At 39.7% G+C, this 19986-nt stretch overlaps 2 protein-coding genes across 6 annotated transcripts in view; both read right to left on the reverse strand.

Annotated features, from left to right (window-relative positions):
- Positions 1–19986, reverse strand: part of myh9b (myosin, heavy chain 9b, non-muscle) — a 798697-nt gene that overhangs the window by 620346 nt on the left and 158365 nt on the right. The gene's annotated exons all lie outside the window — the stretch shown is intronic.
- LOC571488 (E3 ubiquitin/ISG15 ligase TRIM25) lies at positions 763–19200 on the reverse strand. Of its 2 annotated transcripts, XR_015480193.1 has the most exons (8): positions 19015–19200; positions 12630–13224; positions 9895–9990; positions 7738–7971; positions 6968–7118; positions 4949–5008; positions 936–4819; positions 763–893 (listed from the first exon to the last, which is right to left on the reverse strand). XR_015480193.1 is itself a non-coding variant. In XM_087243597.1 (7 exons), exons 2-7 carry the CDS (start codon positions 13218–13220, stop codon positions 4227–4229), a joined length of 1725 nt encoding a protein of 574 aa, XP_087099723.1. In that variant the 5' UTR covers positions 13221–13224; positions 19015–19200; the 3' UTR covers positions 763–4226. The 2 variants fall into 2 exon arrangements, 1 of the variants encoding a protein (XP_087099723.1); XM_087243597.1 differs by having other exon boundaries at positions 763–4819.

Here is a 19986-nt window from a genome sequence, read left to right on the forward strand (position 1 = left end):
ATGCATCGATTGGCAAAATGTCAAAGGTCACAATAAGCAGGTTATTTAGACAAATAACTAATAAACAAGGTTTTAATAATAATAAAAAAGCTAGTGGTGGGCCGTTATCGGCGTTAACAATTCATACTTAAGACTTATCGAGTGATCAAAAATATGGGCGTTAATCTATTCTCAAAGTTGGGGTGAGAGCTGGGTCTACTCAACGCAAGCTATGATGACTTTCACATTGATATTTTAGCACGGATGTATACCTGAACTGTGAGCTGTTTGACAAAAAAGTGCCCTTCTGAATCAAATCAGCAGGATGCCTGACTTTAACTGCAGTTCCGCAGTTTCACTTTAACTCATGAACATTTCATTCATGCCCCGTGACAAACTGGAGTATTAGACGCAAATAAAGAGCAAGGACAGGTGAGAGTGTTATATTTAATAACGCACGCCAAATGGAAAGAAAAAAAACTTCTGCATTTCGCAATGTGTGTGTGTGTGTGTGTGTGTCGTCCTTTACTGACAGCCATGTGTGGATCTTGTGGGAAAATATGGCGAAAAGTACTACATGATGCTAATAGTTTGATTGCGGTGTTTACTTCAATAATGCCACTAATATCTGCATACTCCACATGTCTTAATTCCATTTCTGTTCAGTTCAGTTATGACTTTAGTCAGATTAAGGTCATCAAAAAAAGGCTGTTTGAAGCTTATATAGGCCTACTGTTCAACATTGATGTTTAACCGAATAAACAGTTAGTAAACACAAGTACATCTTATTAAACATCATTTATTTTCATCACCAATTATCAGAGTAGAACAGTTTCTCCAGCAGTTTGTGATGAATTTTGGAAGCTGGAGATGAGCCCCTGGACTTATGCTCCACCTGGCTTGAGAAACCCGTTCTCAAAGACTTATTACTTGGGCTGCACACATATTCTGAATGCCTTGGGCAGGATTCAAATGAGCCATTTTAATTTAGATTAATTCCAAAATTACAGTGAGATAAATCTAGATTAAACAAATTAACCTTTGCCCACCTATAAAAAAGCATTTATTAGCAGCAGATATTAGCACGGTGAGCCCTGTTTTCCATGAAAAATGATTGCCTGTTTATGCTTAGGCTTGGGTCAAAATAAAAAGCCAGAAACAGTATAGAAAAAATAATAATAAAAAAATCAGAATGATGGAAATAATGTTGAAAAATCACTTATCAGAAACAGGTTGTTGGAGATCTTCAGTCAGAGAAAACTAAACCTAAAATAAACCATGATCATTTTTTAAAACAAGCATCCGAGTTAGTAAAACTCTATATTATAAACATGCAGGAGATATAAACAAGCAGCATCTGCACTGTAAAGCCTATCTGTTAATGAACAGTTGCTGTATTTTGTGATTCACAGGTGTTTTCTGTGTATTTGTGGTCGTGAATTGCATTGTGGGATGTTGATTTCTGCTCTGTCCACTTTTGATGCTGAAAATTCAACTGTACAGTTTAACAAAGAGACTTTTATTGACATTTTAGTAGTTTGAAGTAATAATATAATGGATAAGTAATAATATCTAGAGAAATAAAATAGAAAAATCACACAAAGTCTGCATTTTTTAGGTTGCCCAATCTAATGCGGACTCGAAGGGAACGAGATCACGACACCAACCTCATTTATGGCTTTATCATTATGATCCTCTGAATAATGCCTCGTCCGATCACTCTGGTCATCTCAAGTAATTCCCAACTTATATTTGATAGCAGATCTCCTCTTAAAGTGACAGCGACTCTGCTGTAATATGATGTGTTTGACGGCACAAATTGTACCTCGCATTCATTTCATATGGACTACAAAACCAGAGAACATTTGTTTTCAAGTGTAGTTGTTTTGTTATAAGTGGAGATTTCAAGCTGTATGTGGATATACAGTACAGGGATTGGACAATATATCTGAAATTTTTATTTCTAGACCACACTTATTCATAAGTATGCTGTATGCAGGGCTTAATTTGTACCGTAAAGGCTGATTTATACTTCTGCGTCAAACGCCGGCGTATGCTACGGCGCTGATGCATAGCCCTTCGCCGTGGCCGTCTGTGTCAGTGACATGCACCTCTCAAAAATTGTAACTTCACGTCGCAACGATGCGTAGCGTAAGCTTTGTGATTGGTCGGCTTGGTAGCGATGACGAGTCTGGGTGGGACTGAGAGCTGTGCGAATGGCGCGAGCGATTGTTTACAAGTGTGGAGTCCCGTGAAGGAGCTCCGGATGGAAAGTTTTGTTTTGTGTTTACCTCATAGTTAAAGTTGTTGCACGTCCGCCGGTTCCTGCCTCAAAATGAGCGAGTTTGAGCCACTTGTACATCCCGAAAGTGTTCAGGAAAAGCAATAAAGCAGCGAAGAAACTCGACACAGAGGAACATTTACACCTCACTGCCTACTAGCGTTTCGGAAGTGTTAATGCAGACCGACAGAGACAGCGCGCAGAAGTATAAATGCACAGCCACGCGCGTTGCATGCGCCGTGAGTTACGCCGGTCACCTGACGCAGAAGTATAAATCAGGCTTAACAAGCCAGCACCTCATTTTACAGATCCCCCTCCTCACACGCACCCCCGCTCGTTACTTCCAAGACTCCCCAACCTAATTCCTCTTCATCTACACACTCCACTCCCCCCTGCTTTTCACTTCACTTTTGTCCTGGACACCGCATACCCCCAACACCCCCTCCATGCCGGATCCATTACCCTGATTTGTTCCGGGACCTGGCTATTTACAAATTAGGCACTGGGTGTAGGGCCTCCTTTTACAGCCAATACAGCATCTATTAGTCTTGGGAATGACAGACACAAGTCCTGCACAGCGGCCAGGGTGATGTTGCACCATTCTTCTTCAGAATAGTGTTCAGGTCACTACGTGATGCTGTGGGAGGAAAATGTGATTCACTCGGGGCACTCTGGAATCCATTGGGTCCTCCAGAATGGTTCAGTAGACCTAGGCAGTGCACGCCCATCTAGCAAGTATTGGGCCTAGGGCAGGGGTGTCAAATTAAATTCCTGGAGGGCCGAAGCCCTGCACAGTTTAGTTCCAATCCTGCTCCAACACACTTACCTGTAGGTTTCAAACAAGCCTGAAGGACTCAATTAATTTGATCAGGTGTGTTTAATTAGGGTTGGAACTAAACTGTGCAGAGCTGAAGCCCTTTTGGAACTGAGTTTGACACCTGTGGCCAAGGGTATACCATGATATTGCAGCACAAACCATCACTAATATACTCCATGCTTCACTCTGGGCATGCAGCAGTCTGGGTGGGACACTTCTTTGGGGCTTCTCCACACCATAACTCTCCTGGATGTGGGAAAGACAGTGAAGGAACCTACACACTCTGCTCTTACTGTTCAAAATATGTGATGTGTGTTAGATGTCTAACTCTCAGACAGACCTCTCCGTCATTCAAAATGTGATCCACTCCACCAAAACACCCCAAAGAGGCTCAATAATGTTGAGTTCTGGTGATTGTGCAGGCCATGGGAGATGTTCAACTTTACTTTCATGTCAATCAAACCACTCTGTCAGCAGTCTTGCTGTGTGTATTATCATCCTGACACACGCCACCACCTTCAGGATACAATGTTTGACCCATTGGGTGCACATGGTCCTCCAGAATGGTTTGATAGACCTTGGCAGTGACGCGCCCATCTAGCAATTATTCGGCCTAGGGAATGCCATGATATTGCAGCACAAACTCTTACTCTTCACTCTGGACATGCAGCAGTCTGGGTGGGACACTTCTTTGGGGCTTCTCCACACTGTAACTCTCCTGGATGTGGGAAAGTCAGTGAAGGAACCTACACGCTCTGCTCTTACTGATGGAATGTGCAATCAATAAAGATTGGCCACCAATCTGCTTAAAGTTAGCCTTGAATGCCTCATCTCGCTAGTGTTTTAGTTTTATTGTCCAACTACTGTATTTCTCATGTGTGTGAAGCAAGTATCTGCTGACGTTCCCAAGAGGGTTCATGATGAAGCTATAAAAACTGCTGTAAAAACACTTGTTTGGACTAAGTCCCTCCCCTGCAGAATTGTCACTCCAGATTGATCAGTGATTGGCTCCTGTACTAGAAGGCGGGGCTTCATTCGCCATATTGACCATTACACTTTTCCCCATTCAAAACTATATGAGTCGTCTTCTGTATTCTAGAGTCTTTGTTGACAATCATTCAGTGGTGATTTCTGATTACAAGATAATCCTCATGACATCATCAGAGTGTGATATAACATAGCAAGCTGTATAATATCAGCATCATTGATCTGGTTGGGCAGTTTCAGCACAGTCTGTCGGTCTAATCCAAACACAGCATAGAGCGGCTGAGTGAATGTGGTCTGGACTCTGTGAATGAGGCTTAATGTGTCTGAGACGCTGTAGAAACACAAAACCCCTGCGCTGGGATCCACAAACACTCCTATTTTACTGGAAACGGAGCTCACAGGCAGGACGGTCTCACGGTTATTGTGCCAGAATGAGCAATATTCAGGAGAGCAGAACAAACTCCAGGATTTCTCATTACGTCCAGCGGCGCTGTCATTTCCATCTCCCTTTCTCTTCATGCTCCTGTACATCACTCCTATATCTACACCTTTTCTCCCAGTGCCGGCCCACTCCACCTCCCAGTAACAGCGGCCCGTCACAGGCTCTCTACACAAGGCTTCAGTCCAAGCATCAAATCTGTGTGGATGATCCGGATACGGCTGTCGAATGTCTGCGACCGTCATTATTGTGTTCCCCTCATGCAGATCAATGCAATAATTCACAGTGTTCAGATCCAGAGTCAGCGGATGAGAATCTGCAGGAGAGAAACACACAATCACTCATGACCTTACAAACGCAACACTAACTAATGTAAAGTTATGCATCGTTCTCTAACATTGGTCATGCAAGGGTTGTCAGTGCTTGTGCATGTTTAGTAACTCACATTGTAGAAACTCTTTCCTGGTGGCATGTTCACGAGAGACGACCACCTGCACGGTTTTCACTGTGAACAACAAAGAACATGCATCAGCATACTCAACAGTTAAAGACGTTAAAAACATTTGTATGTGTGGGCCTGAAGCCACTGCAGACTTTTATTGCAGTATAATAGCAGTAATAGCAGCAATAATGATATTTTTAACTGAAGCTGAATATTGAGTAGGGGGCGTGGTTTAATTTCAGTACGATTATGTATTTTTAACTGAAACTGAATATTGAGTAGGAGGTGGGGTTTAATTTCAGGATGATGTATTAACTGAAGCTGAATATTGAGAAGGGGGCGGGGTTTAATTTCAATATGATAATGTATTAACTGAAGCTGAATATTGAGTAGGAGGTGGGGTTTAATTTCAGTATGATGATGTATTAACTGCAGCTGAATATTGACTAGGAGGCGGGGTTTATTTTCAGTATGATGATGTAATTTTAACTAAAGCTGAATATTGAGTAAGGGGTGGGGTTTAATTTTAGTATTATGATGTATTTTTAACTGAAGCTGAATATTGAGTAGGGGGTGGGGTTTAATTTCAGTATGATGGTGTATTAACTGAAGCTGAATATTGAGTAGGGGGCGGGGTTTAATTTCAGTATGATGGTGTATTAACTGAAGCTGAATATTGAGTAGGGGGCAGGGTTTAATTTCAGTATGATGATGTATTAACTGAAGCTGAATATTGAGTAGGGGGTGGGGTTTAACTTCAGTATGATGATGTATTAACTGAAGCTGAATATTGAGTAGGGGGTGGGGTTTAACTTCAGTATGATGATGTATTAACTGAAGCTGAATATTGAGTAGGGGGAAGGGTTTAATATTAGTATGGTGATGTATTAACTAAAGCTGAATATTGAGTAGGGGGTGGGGTTTAATTTCAATATGATGATGTATTAACTGAAGCTGAATATTGAGTACAGGGCGGGGTTTAATTTTAATATGATCATGTATTAACTGAAGCTGAATATTGAGTAGGGGCGGGGTTTAATTTTAATATGATCATGTATTAACTGAAGCTGAATATTGAGTAGGGGCGGGGTTTTATTTTAGTATGATGATGTATTTTTAACTGAAACTGAATATTGAGTAGGGTCGGGGTTAGTATAATGACATTTCTAACTGAAACAGAATATTGAGTAGGGGGCAAAGTTTTCTTGTAGTATTGTAGTATCTTGAAGTATTGCCTACTGAAACTGAACATTGATTAGGGGGCTGGGTTTAATTTGAGTATAATCATGTATTTCTGACTGAAGCTGAATATTGAGTAGGGGCGGAGTTTAATTTGAGGATAATCATGTACTTTTGGCTGAAGCTGAATATTAAGTAGGGGCGGAGTTTAATTTGAGTATAATCATGTATTTTGGCTGAAGCTGAATATTGAGTAGGCGTTGTGGTTTAATTTCACTAAGATTATGTATTTCTAACTGAAACAGAATATTGAGTAGGGCGCTTGGTTTTTTTCAGTTTAAGGATGAATTTCCAAAACTAAAAACCTGAATATTGAGTAAGGGGTGGGTTTTTTCAGTATGGTGAAGTATTGCCAACTGAAGCTGAATATTGAGTAGGGGGCGGGGTTTTATTTCAGGATGACTGTGAATTTCATACTAAAACTGAACTTTGAAAAGGGGGCGGGGTTTATTTTCTATTTTCACATGATGACATATTTTCAACTGAAACTGAATATTGAGTAGGGGGCGGGGTTTTGTATTTGTGCTCCTCTACTCATTTTTCAGTCTCAGCAATCTAATAGTTGGAGGGGCGTGGCCAAGCAAATTTTGCCCAATCGGTCAAACTGCTTGATGGACTGCTGTTTCACAGTGGAACCAGATGGGCAGATTTTGATTAAAGACTACCAAAACAAGCTGCTATTTTTAATTGATTAACTTGCACAGATTAATTGTTCACCTTAAAACCAACAATGTGGCTCTAATAAATGCCGTTTAAATCTTTTCTGAGAAAATCATTCTTTACCTTTCTTAGATATATTGTCCATCTCCTCATTGAAGAACTGCTGCAGCTTGTTTCTAAGTTGAGAGATGGATTTCATCACTTCATTAAAAGAGGGACGAGAACTGACAGTGACGTTGTCTGAAGATCCAGAGACAGACACAGACGGACAACTCTGCAGACACAAACACAAACCATTTAAGGCATAGTTCATCCAAAACTATAATTTTCTCAGTATTTACTCACACTCAAGTCATTCTAAACTTTTTATAAATTACTAACTGATGCTGATCCAAAAGAAAATATACCACATTAAAAGAAAAAAAAAAAACGTAAAACTTTTGAAGGGGGTGAAAACTTTTGCACAGCATAAATTTTTCCTTATTTTTTATTGTGGCATATACATTTATAATATTATCTATACATCTATATCTACAAGCAATGTAAAAACAATCATCCTTTTCAAAAGGTATACACCCCCTGTTTTTAATACATCATGTTTTGTGCAGTGTTTAAAGGGACAGTTCACCCAAAAATGAACATTTTCTCTAGTGCTAACTTTTAAGAATTTCTTTCTTCTCTTAAAGACAAGATATTTTGAAGAATGCTGTAAAAACGTAACCATTGACATTCATAGTAGGAACAAAACATACTATAGAATCAATGGCAACTTTCTTCAGTTTATCTTCCTTTATGTTCAACAGAAACACATCAATGATGTCAGAATGTTCATTTTTAAGTGAACTGTCCCTTTAAAGCCACCAATCCTGCACATTCAAGGAGCTCTGCATCACCTTGAGGAAGTTAATATGATCTTTTGTCTCCACAATCTTCTTCAGCTCTGAATCCTTGAACCTCAGATTATCGAGCTCCAGCTCCAGTCGCGCCACGTGCTCTTCAGCTCGACTCCTCGCGGCTTTAACCTGTTCTCTGATCATCTTCGTCACCTCAGAGCGACGTTTCTCAATATCACGAATGAGTTCGGCGAAGACCCTCTCGCTGTCCTCCACTGTCATCTGCGCAGAGTGCTGGACAAGACACACAATACAGACAATACTTAATCAACCTCACACAGCCACATACACCCAGTGATATTATAATGAAGCTTCTTAAAGGGATAGTTCACCCAAAACTGAAAATTCAGGTATCATTTACCATTCACTGAGTTTCTGCAAAAGAAGATATTTAGAAAATTGTTGAATACTTGTAATCATTGTCTACCATAGTCTATGGAAGTCAATAGTTAGCAGTTTCTAACATTCTTCAATATATCTTCAGAAGAGAGAAACCCTTAAATGTTTGGAAGCACTTGCAGGTGAGCATATGGTCAATAAATGTTCATTTTTGGGTGAACTACCCCTTTAAATCAGGGGTGCTCAAACTTCTTCATATAAAGAGCCAAACACCAAACTTGATTGAGGGCCGTGGGCCTAAGGTAAATATATCAAGCTGAATTACAAAGTTGCCATGGATAATTCCTTCATTTATTTAAAAATAAATAGACAACATTACTTCAATCATTTTAACTGATGGCAGCACGGTGGTGCAGTGGGTAGCACAATCACCTCACAAAAAGAAGGTTGCTGGTTTGAGCCCCGGATGGGTCAGATGGCATTTCTGTGTGGAGTTTGCATGTTCTCCCTGTGTTTGTGTGGGTTTCCTCCAGGAGCTCCGGTTTCCCCCACAGTTTAAAGACATGCGCTATTGGGGAATTGGGTACGCTAAATTGGCCATGGTGTATCTAAGTGTGTGCAAGAGTGTGTGTTTCCCAGTGATGAGTTGCAGCTGGAAGGGCATCCGCTGCGCAAAACATGTGCTGGATAAGTTGGTGGTTCATTACGCTGTGGCAACCCCTGATTAATAAAGGGACTAAGCCGAAAATGAATGAATGAAAATTAAGTAATTTATTATATTTATACATTTTACATTTTATAACGAACATATTATAATGAAAACATAAGTATTCCACAGATATTCCACAAAAATAACACCACAGAGTTTAATGGCGGATACACTAGTCAAGCTGCACCTGCCTTTGCCTTGATTTGCTTATGGAGAACTTCTGAACTGTGGTCTATCCCTGAGCAACAGTATGTTCATTTGAAAAAATTATTCATTGATTCATCAAGTTTTTTTTTTGTAGCTTAAAAAAACAAAAACAAATAAAAGGTTACATTAAATTAGAAGTGACAATGTGTATTAAAAGCATAAACCCCAGCGCTTCCCAAATCAAACGATACAAAAGGCCAACTTTACAACGTTACAATGGGCCAAATGTAAAGAAACCTCAGGTTTTCTGTTCCACACGCATATAAATGAGTGCAAAAATAAAAATATTTTCAACCAGCAGTGCAGTTTTCACTGGTTGAGCAGACATGAGCCTTTTTATATGATGAGGGAAGTGATATTTCATTGACAATGACTTGCTTTGCTGACTGCATCTAATTTTTCATGTGATAAATCCCATTTTGCCTATGTTGATATATTATTTAAATTACACACAATTGATGTAGGCCTAAATGAGAAGTTCATCTATGTCATTCATTCATTTTCTTGTCGGCTTAGTCCCTTTATTAATCCGGGGTCACCACATAGAATGAACCGCCAACTTATCCAGCAAGTTTTTACGCAGCAGATGCCCTTCCAGCCGCAACCCATCTCTGGGAAACATCCACACACACATTCACACACACACTCATACACTACGGACAATTTAGCCTACCCAATTCCCCTGTACCGCATGTCTTTGGACTGTGGAGGAAACCGGAGCACCCGAAGGAAACCCACACAAAGGCAGGGAGAACATGCAAACTCCACACAGAAACGCCAACTGAGCCGAGGTTCAAACCAGCGACCCAGCGACCTTCTTGCTGTGAGGCGACAGCACTACCTACTGCGCCACTGCCTCATCTATGTCACATCCATAAGAAAGGAAAATGCAGAATTCTCACCTTATGCGACTCCATGGCGTCTCTCATCTGCTTTAGATCTTTCTTTTTCTCCAAGATTTGTTTCTGGATGTTTCTCTGCGTTTCCTCAAATTGTCTCTGAAAACAGAGGAATATATAAGAATAAATGGTTTACTGATGATTTAATTTGAAAAATGTAGTAAAATTAAAACATGGTGAAATATTATTCTAATAGAAATTGGGCTTCAGTGTTCAATACGCTTATTTCATGCGGCCACCAATTCATAGAACCAAAGCGAGGCTGCGGTGGGAAGAAACCCGGAAGTGTAGGACCAGCACTGTAAACACTGCAGCAACATGCTGTGGACTACAAACCTCCAGCTGTTGACGAGATTTCAAAATGCAGAAATGGTGTAAACATCACTTCAATATCATTCAGTAAGTTTAATTTAAACAATTAAAAGCATATTAGGCATCAAACAACATCAGAATCTCTGTCAGAGTATTATGCTCAATTGTCCTTCTAGGCTTCAGTTCATTGCACCAGTTAAACACCGTGTGGACGCTTTCCTGCTTCAGCCTATGTAACCCGGTGAGTGATAAAACACTGCAGTCCTCTATAGCACACCCTTGTGTTGCCTAATAGTGTTGTCCCGGTACTGAAGTTTTAAACCCGGCTAATATTGAAGCGCAGCTAAGCGGGAATGACTCGACTGATCTTCATGGCTGCTTCGCACTCCAGTCTCTGGAGTGCGAAGCAGCCGTGGAGATCAGTCGAGTCATCAAGCAGATCGCTCGTGTCGTCTGTGTTTGTACTCAGTAAACAATAGTGGGTGAACTGATGACCTTCTCGGCCAATCACAATAATTTCTGTCGAGCACGTGAACACAATGGCAAATCAGCGCTGTTTAAGAAAGCCATCCACAGTGCCTTAAATGCTAGCGTGAAATTGACAGGTTTTTTTTTATTCAGTATCGTGACAAGTCTAATATAGTGAAAGATTCAGTTTATTAACTTGAGTTTGATAAATGGCATCTAAAACGTGTGTATGGGAAAGAAAACATTAGCTAACTAGTGCCATTTCTCTTAACATAGCTGAAAATGAGCTGTGATATCCCTTTTTATTTTCACCATTCATTCAGAACTGACCTTCGGGTCACTTGGAAGGCGATGGAATAATACATTTGTGTCACTTTCTCTTCGCTGATAAGATATACAGCCAAGTACACAACGTTCCTATGCAACTCTAAACGATTTTTCCGGGTTTTTTCCCACCGCAGCCTCGACTTCGCTTTTAAAAATGGCAGACGCGTGGAATAAGTCTGTACTCTTTCGGAAATGTGTTGCAATACTAGAGGTGTGAACCTATACTGGTCTCATGATTCAGTTTGGTTACAATTATCATGCCTTCGATTCTGTTCAATTCGATATCTCGGTGCATCACGGTGCATTGACGATGCTTTCCAATACAGTGTTATATTTTAGGAGGGAGGCTATAACAAGCTGTCTGTATAAACACACAGACACACAGCAACACACTGTCTCTCATTCAAACACATACACAAATATAGACAGCACCAAACAAACAAACACACACACACACACACACACACAGACACACTTAAGCCCTCGCAACAGGCAGAGCTCGCGCTGAGCGGAGCAGAAAAACGAAAAAAAAACAAACAGAAGCACTTTTCCGACGGTCCCTTACTGAGAGCTCCACTCAGTGCGAGCTCTCTCGGCTAAACGCATATTGTGAGGGCTTAAACGGAGCAGTGTTCGTAATATCGAGCGAAAAAAATAAAAAGACAGCTGTGAAACATAACCAGCTTTGTCTTTTTGTAGGAAACACACTTTAGATCTTTTTAGGATAAGAGGTTTTTGAGTTATTGCCGTCTGTAACTGAATGTGTGTCAGGAATATCGAAAACAAAACCAACTGAACCGCACTCATTTCTGGAGCCCCCCTGGATATACAGCACCCTTAGCATATGCCTATGGTGCCTATGCCACGGGCCGGCCCTGAGTTGTCTGAGTGTTGTAAATACTCACGCTCACCTCCCTCGCGACAGAGCGCATAGGAGATAATTGACGTCATTACATAATAACCGGTTATAATTATTACTGAACCGATACAGAATTGTCCGCGTCTGCATCGCGGTGCACCAAAGAAACAATTAATTTTGACACCCCTACGCAACAGCCAAGGAGATTTAAAAGTGTCTAAATACATTTTTGCGGGATGAATTTTTAGCTATATTTGATACAATTGATACCAAAATACTGTGCGTTCATGGCCTCCTGTTTCAATTTTGCTTTTATTGGCGAGTTTGCATTGACTTATGCAGAAACCTACTCATCTGATTACATAAATTCACATTTAGTGTGTGAACCCACCAAAAGCGGCAACTGCTTTGCTTTCCTTTATTTGCAATCACAGGAACTCAAAAAACTTCTCTCAAACCTGACCATTTCCCCTATAGCACATGTATCATATATCTGCAAGATGTATAGAGCATTTGGTATGGAAAACATCTGCTACGTACAAAGAAGGTTTGCTGTGCGAACATATTAACTGATAAACATCTAAAAACCGTACATACAGTAGCTACATCTAGTTAACATACAAATGGAGATGTTTAATCAGCATGATGCAGATGTGCACACACTCTAATGTAAAACACATAAACAAAACATAATAAATTAAAGGTTCCCTGACTGAAAGAAATATCACAAATGGGAAGAGAAACCATTGCTGCTTGAGATTCAGTACTGTACCTGTTTCTCTGTTCTTGCAACTGCGATTGTCACAGTGTCGTGATGTTTGTGTTCATCCACCAAACACAGCATACAGATGCAGCGCTGGTCGGTGCGGCAGTAAATCTCCATCACTTTATTATGCTGAGGGCAGATCATCTCCTGCAGTCGTCCAGTGGCCTCCATCAGATTGTGTCCTCGACCTCTGAAGAGACTCTCGTGATGTTGGAGGTGATCTGGACAATAAGAGTTTCTACACTCCTGACAGGACTTCACAGCTTTCTGCTTATTTCCAGTGCAGGCGTCGCACTCCACATCTCCAGATCCAGTGTGAACAGAAGCAGGAGCAGCCGTCTGGAGTCTGCTCTTCTGCAGTTTCTCCAGCATTTCAGCAAACACCACATTCTTAGCTAAAGCAGGTCTCGGAGTGAAGCTCTGTTTGCATAAAGGACAGCTGTAGATTCGCTTCTGCTCCTCCTGATTCCAGCAGTCTGTGATGCAGCTCATGCAGTAACTGTGTCCACAGGGAATCGTCACTGGACTCTTCAGGAGATCCAGACACACTGGACACATGAACTGGTCCTCGGCCCAGGAGACACTCGCTGCTGCCATTTCACTGTTGAAACACACAGATGACGATTTAATCAGATACAGAGTTTATTTTTCTTTCTGATGACTAGGCCCACAGGGAATCCATGTGTGCAGATTTCGGCAGATTTTTAATCCAAGCATACAATCTATTTATTTATTTACTTTATTTTTTATATATTAATTTCAGCATTATTATTGAATAAATTGCTAAAAAGGTTGATAGTTTATATACAATAGAATTTGAAAAGTAGCATTATATGCCGGCCTATAGGGGTTGTGGAACAGGGGGTGGTCGAAAGTCAGGACCACGAAGACTTGATTGTCAGACACAGAATCTGGCTTTTGGGACATGGTATACCACCTCAGTGGGTAAGCTTGTGCATGGGGTTTAACAGTACCGACTAGATAGTTGGGCTCACCTCCATACACAGTTTGGACTCTGGGACTCAACTTCTTGACAAGGGCTGCACTATCTTCTACTCTGTGTTTGCCTTTGGTGCACCTTTGGGTCTGGGATAGGTCTCTTACTATAGTTTCTGCCTACAGTCAAAACAGAGTACCCGGCCTTCTTGAGAGGGGTATTGGAAGGTGCTTCAACTGAGGACTTCAACTGTTGATGTACTAGGGGACTTCAAAACCCATGTGTGTAACGACAGTGATGCCAGGAGAGGTGTGATTGGGAGGAACAAACTCTCTGATCTGAATTGTAGTGATCTTCTGCTATTGGGCTTCTGTAGTAGTCAAGGTTTCTCCATTATGAACATCATGTTCAAGCATGAGGGTGTCTTGGACACTGTCAACTGTCGAGCTGTTAACTGATCACCACCTGGTGGAGAGTTGGATCTGCTGGCAGAGGAAGAGGGCAGACAAACCCGGCAAGCGCAAACATATTGTGAGGGTCCTTGGGGAATGTCTGTCTGAACCTCAATTAAAAGGGATTTTTAACTTTCATCTCTGGAATAACTTTGACAAGATCCCAAAGGGAGGCTGGAGACATTGTGACTGTGGTTCATGTTCTCCGACTCCCTTGATTACCTGGTCGTGGGGAGTGGTGGCTCTTAGGCCTGTGGTGCCTCTCGTGGCAGCAATCCACAAATCTAGTTGTGGACACCAGAAGTAAGAGATGGCATCAAGCTGAAGAGGGAGTCCTACCAGGCTTGGTTGGCCTGTAAGACTCCAGAGGCAGATTATAGTTACTGACAGGAGAAACAATGCAGATTTCGTCTGGAATACTGGGCCAGATCTACAGCAATACTAGTGTTCTAGAAGGGTTCATGGGAGTATGACTTACCAGTGGGACTATGTGTTTTGTGGACTTGGAGAAAACACTTGACTGTCTCCCTTATGGCATTCTGTGGGGGTTCTCAGGGAGTATAGGGTAAGATGCACTCTGTTAAGGGCTGTTTGGTCCCTGTATGAACAGTAGTTTGGTTTGCATACTCGCAAGAAGTCAGACTTGGTATGGCTGCTGACAGTGATGCAGCCAGGATGGCAATCAGCACCTCAAGGCCATAGTGCTCCACAGAAAAAAGGTGACTTGACATCACCAGGTTGGAAGAAACTGCTTACCCCAAGTGGAGTTCATGTTTCTTGGAGTTTTGTTCACAAGTGAGGGATAGAATGTAAGACTGACAGGTAAGATTGACAGGTGGATTGGTGCAGCAGCAGTAGTAATGCTGTCAAGGTATATGTCCATTATGGTAAAGTAGCTGAGCCAAAAGGCAAAGCACTTGATTTACTGGATTTGATATACATTGCTATTCTCATCTATGGTCATGACTGAAAGGCCAAGACCTCGGATATAAGTGGTCGAAATAATTCCTTCGCAAGGTGGCAGGATGCACCCTTACAGATTAGACTAGACTAGAGCCGCTGCCTCCTGGATGCCTACCTAGGAAGGTGTTACAGGCTTGTCCCACTTAAAGGAGGCCCCAGGGAAGACTCAGGATACACTAGAGGGACTATATCTCTTGGCTTGCCTGGGAACACCTTTGGGGAGTGGGAAGTCTGGGGTTCTCTCCAGAGACTGCTGCCCCCATGACCCGAAAAATGAGATGAGAGATTAATATTTCAGTCAATGTTTTCTTTGAGAGACCAACTGTGATTTTGTTTATCAAGCAAGTGGTTCTAATTGGATTTTGATTGTAAAGCTTAAATAAAATTATAAGGTTTTAACATTAATTAGGCTTCAGCTCCTACTCTTTCATAATCATCCCACATTAAACTGCAGATTTTTTACTAAATTCTGCACAGAAATTGTAAAAAGGTCAACGGATTCTGTCTGGCTTGCCCAATGACGTATGAGAAACAGGTTTTGCTGCAAGCAGTCACTTACTGTAAACAATCTGAAATCCTAAAATACACCGAACTCACTGAACTCTTTTCATGTTGATTTCTATAGTAGAAGCAGTCTCAGCATCTGTGCCACAAATTATAATCTAATTTCACAACTGGGTCATGATAAGCATTGCAGACAAGACATTAAGAGAGACTCAGGCTGCGTCCGAAACCGCCTACTACTCAGTAGGTACTGCATTTGAATGTAAATGTACTACTCGGCCGTTAGAAAGTACTTTCTATACAGTGTGAATGTGAAAAGTATGAATGGAATTCGGACGTACTACATCCGCCATTTTGTCATGGTCACGCGACCTACCTGCGTCATTTGCGTCGCTTCACTCCCATTCATGAATTCGCTCGCGGGGCATCATGGGATAGCGCAGCGTGCATGGGCTGCGCACTCCAGAATCTCGCCGGAAGTAGTAAGTCATCCGGGTACTTCTCGCATACTGATTTTCGAATTCTATGAATTCGGACATACTACTCGGCATACTGATTTTAGCGTACTATATAGTATAGATGTATACGGTTTCTGACGCAGCCTCAGAGATGTCCAGTACACTGTACATTAACAACATCATTTAGAATACACTTTATCCTAACTAAAAGCACTGGACTTTCTGTTTCTAGTTGAGAAATAGGCTTGGATAAAATCTGAAAAGACAGTATGGGAATATAGGAATATGCTACAATGTTATAATGTATCAGTACAGTAAACATACTAATGTGTTGTTGATGAAATACACTGCAATTAGGCCAAACTATTCCATGCCTATCATTCAGAAAATATTCAACTACATGATCTTTCAAAAAAGGTATTATAATAAAAAAACATAAACAATATAGCAGACATGTAAATAAATCCTAAACATGTTATCTAAAGTTATAGAGAAAATGTCCATTCAAATTTAAATAATGGACATTTATTCCATTACTGTAAGAGGCTGCATTTTCCCAGCTAATTATTCTTAGGCTGTTTATAGTAGCTACAAAAACAGCTCTTTTACTTGAAGTGAAAAAAAAAAGATTATTTAAAGGACTCCTCTGAGAAAATGTTCTTTAGGAAACAGTAAGGGAAATAAGTAACAAAACGATTTTCTTGAAGCACTGACAACATTTGCTTTTCAGGTTATAACAGCACATTCAGCATGCAACCCTTGATTGAGCTGCCAGATATCAGCTGGTTTCGAGACTGTGCCCCACGGTTAGGTCCGAATTTCAGTTTTTAAGTGCAGAAAGTAAATTAGCTGTACTTTTTTTTTATTACAAGCTGTGTTTCTCTTTTCATGCATCATAGTGAAGATCAATCTACAGGTCATTTAGTGCAATAACACATCCTTAAGTTTGTAATCTCTGAGTTGTTCATTTTAAAAGTAAATCAGGTCTAAATGGCAAGAGCTCCTGTGGGGACGATTTTATTTATGTCTCACTGATAATATTCAGACCTTATTTTTGACTTCCACATTAGAGTTTGCAGTGCTTGGATTGGGATGTTTTATAAAATTGATGCATACTGCCAATAATAGTTTTAAAATATTTAAACATTTTACCATTTCGCATTGTTGGATTACTTTTGAAACATTTGTAGGTGGTGGTAGTAGTTGTCGTTGTGGTAGTAGTAGTAGTTGTTGTTGATGTAGTAGCAGCAGTAGTTATTGCTGTAGTAATAGTAGTTGGTGTTGTGCTCATTTTTTAATTATTATTATTACAATCATTACATTATTATCATTGCTGTCACTGTTTACCACTGATTGGTTTCTATCCGTTTCATTTATATCTAGGTTATTTGCTTCATAAAAAAAAAAAACATTTGATGGAGCTGAAAATGAAAATGCAGTTTAATATTATTTAAGCAAAAATACATTAGCAGTGAACATTAACAAGGTCATAGTCAGATATAAATAAAATAAACAAGATTAAGCCAGTAAATCTAGCAAATATTGTTGTGTCACTTTTGAGCCTACTGACGGGGTCAATAGTAATAATGTGCAACTTTTGTTTAAAGTGAAGTTATATTGAGTTATATTGAAGCTGTTCTACATGATACAAAATGCTTTCTGATCTTGATAGACCACTCTTGTAAAGATGTCTGTTCCCGCCAATTAATAAAAAAAGTCACACTTTTGAGTTAAGTCGTAATTTTGAGTTCTAAAGGTGCAATTCAAGTCAGAATTGCGAGTTATAAAGTCAGAATTGTGACTTAATAACTCAGAAATTAGATGTAATAACTCAAATTGCAACTTAATAACTCTGAAGTGTGACTTTATTACTCAAAATTGTGACTTCATAACTCAGAATTGCGACTTAATAGCTCAGAATTCCGATTTTATAACTCAAATTGCAACTTAATAACTCAGAACTCTGACTTTATAACTCAGAATTGTGACTTTATAACTCAGAATTGTGACTTTATAACTCAAAATTGTCACTTAATAACTAATAATTCTGACTTTATAACTCAAACTGCAACTTAATAACTCAGAAGTGTGACTTTATTACTCAGAATTGTGACTTTATAACTCGGAATTTTGACTGTATAGCTTGCAATTCTGACCTAACTCGCAATTCTGACTTAATATCTCAGAATTCTGACTTTATAACTCAAACTGCAACTTAACTCAGAAGTGTGACTTTGTTACTCGGATTTGTGACTGTATAGCTTGCAATTGTGACTTAGTAACTCAGACTTCTGACTTTAAAACTCAAATTGCAACTTAATAACTCAGAATTGTGAGTTTATATCTCAAAATTGCGACGTAATAGCTCAGAATTCCGATTTTATAACTCAAATTGCGACTTAATAACTCAGAATTGTGACTGTATAACTCAGAATTCTTACTTTTTAACTCAAATTGCGACTTAATAACTTAGAATTGTGACTTTATAACTCAGAATTCTTACTTTTTAACTCAAATTGCGACTTAATAACTTAGAATTGTGACTTTATAACTCAAAATTGTCACTTAATAACTCAGAATTGTGACTGTATAACTCATAATTCTGACTTTATATCTCAAATTGCAACTTATTAACTCAGAATTGTGACTGTATAGCTCGCAATTCTGACTTATCTCGGAATTGTGACTTTATAACTCAGAATTCTGACCTAATAACTTGCAATTCTAACTTTTATATATATATATATATATATATATATATATATATATATATATATATATATATATATAGATTGTATTTATTTATTTTTTTTATTTTTTTATTCGGTTGCGGGAATAGGCTTCCATTCTCTTGTGAGTTAGTACCTGTTAAGAGCAAAATTATATTTCTACTAAAGTCTTTTAAATTAGGTTTTTATGAAAATGGCACTTTTGTCACCCTTAATAGTTCTTCAATAGTATTTGGCATCGCTACGAAGCTCTTATTTTTAATATGAAACTATATATGAAAGCCCAAGAAACAAAGCAAAACTTGACATAACTTTTAAAATCCCAGCTGTGCTCTCGAGGAAACTCACCGGTCGCCTATCTGAGGGGAAATGACCACAAACGGCGCTTTCTAGAAATTGTCTTCAGGTTTCTGGCTGATGGTTATTGTTTAACTGCTTCTTCTTCTATTGTTTAACTGCTTAATCTGAAAATATCTTTCTCGCTTTTGAAAAAACAATGGCGCAGAGCACGAGACTTCCTGTTTCCTGTGGAGTTAGCTGACCTACAGGAAAAGCGAAACCGAAACCAAAGCCTGTGCTACTGTAAAACTACCACAATAGCCATCTTATGTCGGCCTTAAGACAGAAATATGAGAAATAGACGATTTTCTCAGAGCCCTGACAACATTTACTTTCCAGGCTAACAGTAGGCTAAATTTGCCATCCTGAACTGAGCTGCTAAATATCACGTGATTTCATATATGTCCTGTGGTTCGGTCTAAATTTGCATAAATTAAAATATAGCGGTACTTTTTTCTTTATTACAAGTTAAGTTTCTCTTGTTATGTGTCACAGTAATGATCAATCAACAGGTTCAGTTATTCATGTTTATTTTTTAATTAAACTGCAGTTTAATATTTTCGCAAAAATAAACAAAATATATATTTGCAGTTATATTATCAACGACGTAATTCATTTATTTTCGGCTTAGTCCTTTTATTAATTGGGGGTCACCATGGCGGAATGAACTGCCAACTTATCCAGCATATGTTTTACACAGCGGATGCCCCTCCAGCCATAATCCAACACTGGGAAACACTTATTTACACTCTCATTCACACACATACTCGGCTAATTTAGCCTATTTAATTCACCCATGTGTTTGGACTGTAAGGAAAACCGGAGCACCCGGTGGAAACCCACATGCAAACTCCACACAGAAATGCCAACTGATCCAGCTGGGGGTCGAACCATCGACCTTCTTGCTGTGAGGCGATCGCCCAACAAACAATTGTATTTTGAAGCCAAAATCAATGCAAACATAAAATTAATCCCAGCAAT

The sequence above is a fragment of the Danio rerio genome, chromosome 3, assembly GCF_052040795.2.
Source record: "Danio rerio strain M-AB ecotype USA chromosome 3, GRCz13ab, whole genome shotgun sequence".
NCBI lineage: Eukaryota > Metazoa > Chordata > Actinopteri > Cypriniformes > Danionidae > Danio > Danio rerio.